The 7,884-nt window shown below is 36.8% G+C and overlaps 1 protein-coding gene across 1 annotated transcript in view; it reads left to right on the top strand.

The window, feature by feature from the left end:
* Positions 1-1,821: 1,821 nt before the first annotated feature.
* Positions 1,822-7,884, top strand: part of IMPG1 (interphotoreceptor matrix proteoglycan 1) — a 171,429-nt gene continuing 165,366 nt past the window's right edge. Inside the window, exon 1 of the mRNA XM_012646044.1 lies at positions 1,822-1,888. Coding sequence (XP_012501498.1) covers positions 1,822-1,888 — 67 coding nt within the window. The remainder of the gene's footprint in view (positions 1,889-7,884) is intronic.

Genomic DNA, 7,884 nt, shown 5'->3' with positions numbered 1-7,884 from the left:
CAGGGTTATGAGTGTGCCCATCACCCAAACAGTGTTCATTGTACCCGTTAGGTAAGGTTTTCGCCCATCCCCTCCTCTCTCCTCCCCCTGTTGGTTTCCACTGAGTTTTACTTCCCTCTGTGCACATGTGTGCTCGTCAGTTGGTTCCAGTTTCATAGCGAGTACATGTGGTGTTTTGTTTTCTTTTCGTTTTTATTCCAGGGGATGACTTCTCTTTCTTTTTCTTTTTTTTAAAAACTAAGAAAATTTTAAAAAATAAATAAAGATGAGACAATTGCAAAAAGCATCATGGGAGATAGTGGTTAAGAGTATAGGCTCTTCAACTAGACTCTTTAGGTTCAAATCCTGGCTTTGCCACATATACCTTCTCCTCAAGTGTAAAACAGAGGTAACAGTACCTATCTCATAATGTTATATTGAGAAATACATGGATAATATATGGAAATCTCTAAAGACAATGTTTATCCACACACTACTATGCTCAATACATAGTAGTAGGCTGGGCACAGTGGTTCACGCCTGTAATCCTAGCACTCTGGGAGGCCAAAGCGGGAGGATGGCTTGAGGTCAGGAGTTCAAGACCAGTCTGAGCAAGGAGTGAGATCCTGTCTCTACTAAAGATAGAAAAAATTAGCCAGGTCTGGTGGTGCAAACCTGTAGTCCCAGGTACTAGGGAGGCTGAGGCAGGAGGATTGCTTGAGCCCCGAAGTTTGAGGCTGCTGTGAACTAGGCTGATGCCACGGCACTCTAGCCCTGGTGACAGAACAAGACACTGTCTCAAAAAAAAACAGAAATACATGATAGTGATTGCAATATGTTCCATCGCTCAGCTATACATAACATGTATATAGTAAAAATAATATGAGACCAAATATTCAATAATCTGAAAATACAATAATATTGAGGCAGAAGGATGAAGGAATGAGATGAGTGCATGTTTACGGTGAATGGAAAGAGTGTGTATGGAAGGAAAGATATTCTCAATATCCATTATTTGATAATAGCTAAAAGCCAAAAACCCCGGAATAGTAATAGAAGCATACTGTTTAGAAGAACAAATGAGAATACTAGAAAAATTAGCCTAGTGAATTAAAAATGGTTGCCCTTTGAATGAAGGTGTGGGTAGAAAGCAGGCACAGTTATTTTTCACAACCCTCATGGAAAAAAGTATTTGACTCCTTAAACTCTGTGCATGAATACAGATTTTAAAAACTAAAATCACACTTAAAGCAAAAGGCCATCTGTGTGTGTTGCCATATAGAAAGCGATTTACAAAGCAGTACATAAAAGAGAATGGAGACAGCTTGGCTACCTGTGGAGACCGACACTTATTGAATAACCATATACTTCTAGGGATAGCAATTAATATTTCTTGTGCATGTCATTTTGGAAAGCATCTGCCCCTAACTGTCATCCTTCTTCTGCATTTGGCGGGACTTCCCCTGGCTCTCTGTGTCATTGTAACAGGTGAATAAGTAAGAAAAATTATGTCTGTGGACACTTGTTTATAAAGGTATTCAGGGTCCTGGAGCTAGGCTGACAGATGCTCTTCCAGAAGGTTAATGAGATAAAAGTTCCTCCAGCTGGCCCTTAAGCAGAGATTACACCTGAGGGGAAGATAAGCAGATTATTCCAGAGGCAGACACTGCTGCATGTTCTTCATAAATTAGCACCCTCATAAAGGTAGACGAAGAAGATTATCCTCAATCAGCTGGCATCAATATTTAATTATTTTTCATAGTTCTGTCATTTTATTTTTTAATATGCAATTTGAGGTCGTTCTGTGATTGTTGTCAGAATTACCAATGCACAAAAGCCAAAATGTATTTGGAAAGTAGAAGGGCTATTTTTGTCTTTTGGATTTTTCTGCAAGTTCAGGGAACCAAAGGTAAGTTATTTAAATATTTATTTTTAAAATGTCTTATCTATAAAATCCATTTGTAGAAGTGAACATTCAGAATCAAAAGGTCATGACTTTATCTCAGGGGGCTGGTATATGGTAGGCCCTTAATAAATATCAATTGGTTAATTGAACAAATGATTGATTATCAGAAATGGTTCCACTTGGAGGGAGAAAAAGTTTCTGGAAAAGATTGTAATAAAGTTTTCTTCATGTTTCGTTACCTATAGATGATATAGTGGATGAAGCAAAAGTTTACTTACCTTTTCTTTCAACTATGAATCATATATAAATGTTTACATTTATAAAAACATTTAATTAGAAACAAATGATGTGATTTCAGTATATTCTGAGCTCAATCTGATAAAGTAAACCAATTTATCTATTTCATAAAATTGACTAGACAATTCAGCTTTGTTTTTTGTATAAGTATGTTAACTAATTTAACTATTTTTTCTATTTTCATATATCATATTTCAGCCATTACACACGATTACAAATAGTATACTTATATACAGCAAGTTAAATGAAATAAGCTCACCAAAAAAACTACAATTTGTCACTTGCCTAGTTCTATGAAACAATGTGCTATAATTGCATTTTAAAAATTCTAATATGCTACTTGTTTGGGCCTTTTTATTTCATAAGAATCTCAGATATGTGAATATATGTTAATCTTCAGTTAGTGAAGTCTACATTAATTAGAATTTAGGTAGCTAAGCCAGACTGGTTTCTTATTTGTGACTAATTAACCATCATGAATATACTTAGAAAATGAGTATATGTAGAAAATGGTTTAGGGGAGAGTTCAGTTCAATACGACCAGCTATCAAGCATAACAATTGGGTATTTAGCTAAATTTAGTTTCTTTTTAAAAAATTTATAAATCTAAAAAATCAAAGAAATGAAAAAATTTCCAGTAATACTTCCATCCAAACACAACCTATGGTAGCACCTTCAGATATTTCCTCAGTCTTTTTTCTAAGTATACTTATTTTTCCTTGATTGCACCTCTACCACACATGCAATTTTATATCAGCCTTTTAGTACTTCTAATACAGCATATGAATGTTCTACATTGATATCCAGTTTTGACAAGCATCATTTTATTGGCTGCATGTTTCATTCAGTAGATATATCAAGATTTCTTTACCTAAATATTCAACAAAAGAGAACTAATTGTTTCTAATTATTTTGTTATTGCAAATAACATTGCAATGAATATCTTTGTGTGTAAGTCTTTCTCTGTATTTAAGACTCAGAATAAATTCACTAAAGTAAAATCATTGGATCAAAGCACCATAAATATTTTTATGGTATTTGGTTCATATTGTCAAATTGCTTCTCAAAAGTTTTCCTATGCCCTTAGGTGATTTTTCCCAGTTTGATTCCAGAGAGAGCTTTCCATGTCCTTACTACAGTGCTAGATATAGAATATAAAGAGATTCAAAGAAACGCCAATACTTCAAAAGATGTCCTTTAAGCTTTGCAGATTCTGAATGTAGTTTTTTCATAGACACATAAAGGTGAAGTGGCTTTGATTTCAAAAGATTCATTAAATAAATTTGTTTCAGCACAACAAAAGATAGTTCAAGAGTTTCAAAGAACAGTTACTTCATCAAGACACCAAAGCTCCCTTCTTTGGGATTCATAATGGGAATACCAGTTGCATTTGATTTGCACAGCATGGCTTTATGCTCTTACTTTCCAATTCACATAAATAATTTTGTTTAATTGCTTGTGACATTCAATGTGTAGAAAAAAGAGAAAAGAGAAAATCTACCCTTGGCAAGTCCTAAAATGAAAATAGTGCTTATCTTAGTATGTGCCTTTTGGTTATCCTGAGTGAAACCTTTTACTAAGTTATTATTAGTTCGCCAAGGCAGGATAATTATTTTAGTAGCTGTGAAATGTCATGAAATTTGCATTTGAAGACGCTCCACTTCTTGCTAATCTTTTACTACTAGGGTATGCTCTCATTTCATAAAATTACCCAGGAAGGTATTTTCCTTCACTGTGGCTCCATTAACAGAGAACGTGGCTTCATTTGTATGCCTGAGATAGGTGCCCAATGGTAGTCACATTAACCGTAGCTCCTATGCTTTGTTCGTCTGTGCTAGTCTCAAAACAGCGTAATTCAAAAGGTCCAAGGCAGATTATTTTATCCAATTATATCTGAGAAGATGTCTCTAAAATCGAAGCTGTGTAAATTGAAAATATTTTGTGTCCAAATGAACAAACTGTGCGGCGCACCTGAAACCATTGATTAGATTATATACTTGCTTTAAAAATAAAAGCAACTGCTGCCTTGTGGCCCCTTTGCACTTGTACCTCTGATCATGCTAAAGGATTATTGTATGTGTGAGCTAATTAGACAGGGCTGACATGACCTACTGCTTTTTTGGCCATTTCTGTCAATCATGAGAGTGCAACCACCTTGAACATCAACTGTATTTGCATGCTAATTACCTCTAGTAATTCAGATCCTATATACCTTTGGTGCCACAATCATTTTCACAGATTTTATGCTACCTTAAAATAATCTATCTGAGGCAAAAAAGTTTGTTTTTCATAATAGTCTCTAGATTTTATTATAATTCAGTATATATGTTGTAACAATCATAAAAAATGTCCTGACCTCATCACTATGTTGTGAAATATCGGATTCAGGAGTGACTGAGGTCTCCATCTATACCACTTCTTCTTGCTTAAGGGTAGGAAAGACACTTCTGCAGTTGTGGGGAAGGAAATTGTGCCAACTCTAAGAAGAACACAAAACAGTTTGTTGAAAGGAAGGAAAGCCTCTTACCAAGAGGTGAGTTTTAACCTCCCAAAGTGGACAGTTTTCAGCAACCACTGGGCCTGAGCTCACTGTCTGAGACATGTTCATCAGATGATAGAATTTCAGCTTCACGAAACAGAAGCACCAAGCAGATGAAACCATTTTCATAAGGAAGGAGGGTGCACTCTTTGCTCTGGATCCAAGGCAACCCACGTGCCCAAGCTTATCTTAGAATGAGTTTATGAGGTAACTGGCATAGCCCTGGTAATGAGAATTCATATATGGAAGTGCTGCTGTCAAGCGCTGAACTACGGCATGCGCCGCTATAATTATTTATGGAGAATGTTCTCCCCCTGCTGCCTCTCTCTTCCGGCCATAGTGAATGTTAGAAGATTATGAAAGAGCCATACAGAACAGTGATGCTGCTTCTAAGCATATAGTTGTATATTCAGTAGATAAATATTTCCCATTTACAGTCAGTCATTCTTGAGGAAACAATGTCTTTGCGTGCCTTCGTAAAGTCATCTTAATTCATTCCAACTTCGCTTTCTTCATTCAGGCATCACAAGTCTCTTCACCACAGCCTGCATCTATTTACATAATTGCCCCCAGGAGAAAAGGGAAACTAAACCAAAAGGAATATCGTGGGAAAAAAATCAGGACTTTGGAATTATTGAAAAGTTTCTGCTTCAGAAATACTTAACTCTGCGGTCCCCAATCTCCGGTCCGCGTTCTGTCAGGGACAGGGTCGCAGAGCTCCACCGCACCACCCCCCTCGCCCCCTCCGTGGAAAAATTGTCTTCCGTGAAACTGGTCCCTGGTGCCAAAAAGGATGGGGACTGCTGCGTAACTCCATACAGAAAATAACACGTGCAGGGCTAATTTGTCTGTCTTAAAGCTCCAGCTGCATTTATAAACAAACAAAAGTTGCATTTAATTAAGCTGAACCATGAAGCACAATGACACTATTATTACTCCATTGTGCTCAGATCAGTTCAGACCTGTTCAAAACACTTGGCAGACAGTAATTATGTTAATAATCACTTAGCTTAATTTTTTTTATAAAAGCTCAAGCTAATTTGTGCTCATTTGTGGTTGGGAGTCTAAGGCAGAGAGTGCTAAGTAATATTCTTACAATCGTTTGAGGTGGAATGTGAGCTGTATCCATTTTTATCTACTTAATCTAATCAGTCCAATATAATATGATGAGTGGAATTAATATGGCTTTTACTGTTAATTCAAAAGCCAACTTTCTTCTGCTAACACCACCAGATGATTTGCTGGTTCTGAGCCATGTCTAGTATCTATTTTCATGACTGATCTCTGAATAGCTCATCATATCCTTCAGCTCTACCCTAGAAATGGAAGCACCTAACTTAGGACTTCTATTATTCAGTAAGAAAGAGGTGTGATGTTTTGAACTCCTCAAAGAACTGGAGTTGTTTATTCATGGTGTCATTTTAAATGCCCACTACTAGAGCAGTAAGTGACTTATTCGAGATTGTGTTAATGTATCTAAAGGCAGTATCTTGCTAATGGATGTTATTAGACACAATGGGAAAGCCTCTTTTAAACCAAAACTACCTCCCACCCAATCAAAACACTGAAATTTCACCTCCAGGTTTGTAGTAATTTCAGCCTCTGGAGATAACAAATTCTGAAATACCCCTTGTTAATAATTTATCTGCCTTCCCTATATTGGATCTGATGTTGTTCTCATCAAAACATCCCAGTCCCCCAGCTTCCCTCAGGTTCTCCAATTCTTCAGCCTGTCCAGGCCTCAGGGACATGTTATCCTCGGTCCCATAGCCCACTGCTGACCAGCTCTCAACAGTCTTCTTGGTAATATAACAGAAACTTTACTCCTTGGCCTCTGCCCCATCTGCTTTATTAATCCCACTCTGGGAAAACTTAGCTTTCACTTTTTCTAGTCTCATTCCTGAGCTGCCAAGTATTATTAGAGAAACCCAAATAAACAAAGTACTTTCATGAAACGAATCCATGCACTGTCACCTTAGCTGGACCCTACAAGCTATTCCACAGTCATACTTATCTCTGATTCCCTGACCTAGTCCCCTAGCCAGATTTCCAAAGCTTCTCTCTCACCTTGAGCCTACAGCCTCATTTCCCCTCATTCACCGAAGCAAAAGGTTCTAAGGCTTGCATAGAACATCATTCTGCACAGAACAGCTCTGTCACTTACTATGTGACCTTGGCAAATTGCTCAATCTCAAACATTATTCACTCTTATTGTTTCCTTGTCTGTAAAATAAAAATAATAATAGCAGTGTCTGCCTCACAGAGTAAAGCTTTTGGTGAGGCATCTGCTACAAAAATGCTCAATAACTGCTAAGATGGCTATGACAACTGCCATTGTTGCTATTATCACCTCCTCCTACTTACTGAGAAGATTGAAATCTTTTGACCTCATTTGACATCTTTTTTCCACTGCAAAGTTTGCTCTGAATTTATCTAAACTCTTCTTATTCTCTTTTGTTTCAGAAAATAAAATGATTTCATGTCTTTGTTAATGTTATTTCTACCTACCTGTGACTTTAACTCCATTTACAACCAATTCCCCGTAAGACCTTCCCAAAATGAAAAGGCAGCCCATGGATTGGGGGAATATATTTGCAAAATATATATCTCGTAAGAGAATAATATCCAAAATATAAAAAGAACTCACACAACTCAGTAGCAAAAAAAAACAACAGCAAAAGAAAAAAAAAAAAAACAGACCAGTTTGAAAATGGGCAAGGGACTTAAGTAGACATTTTTCCAAAGAAGACATAAAAATAGCTAATGCATATCAAAAGGTGATCTAATCATCAGGGAAATGCAAATCAAATCCACAATGAACTATCATCTCACACCTGTTAGGATGGCAGTTATCAAAAAGACAAGAGATAGGTGTTAGCAAAGGTATGGAGAAAAGGTACCCCTTGTACACTGTTGGGGGAATGTAAATTGGTACAGCCATTATGGGGAGCAGTATGGAGGTTCCTCAAAATATTAAAAATAGAATTACATATCCCACAATCCCTGTCCAGTAATTCCTCTGCTGGGTATATACCCAAAGGAAATGAAATCAACACCTCATAGAGATATCTGTGTTTCCATGCTTATTGCAGCATTATTCACAATAGCCAAGATATGGAAACAACCCAAGTTTCCATCAACTGCTTTTACATTTCATCATTAA

The sequence above is a fragment of the Propithecus coquereli genome, unplaced genomic scaffold (assembly GCF_000956105.1).
Source record: "Propithecus coquereli isolate 6110/MARCELLA unplaced genomic scaffold, Pcoq_1.0 Scaffold24, whole genome shotgun sequence".
Classification (NCBI taxonomy): domain Eukaryota; kingdom Metazoa; phylum Chordata; class Mammalia; order Primates; family Indriidae; genus Propithecus; species Propithecus coquereli.
Note: the sequence above shows the minus strand (reverse complement) of the source record. Positions and strands in the feature narration are given on the sequence as shown.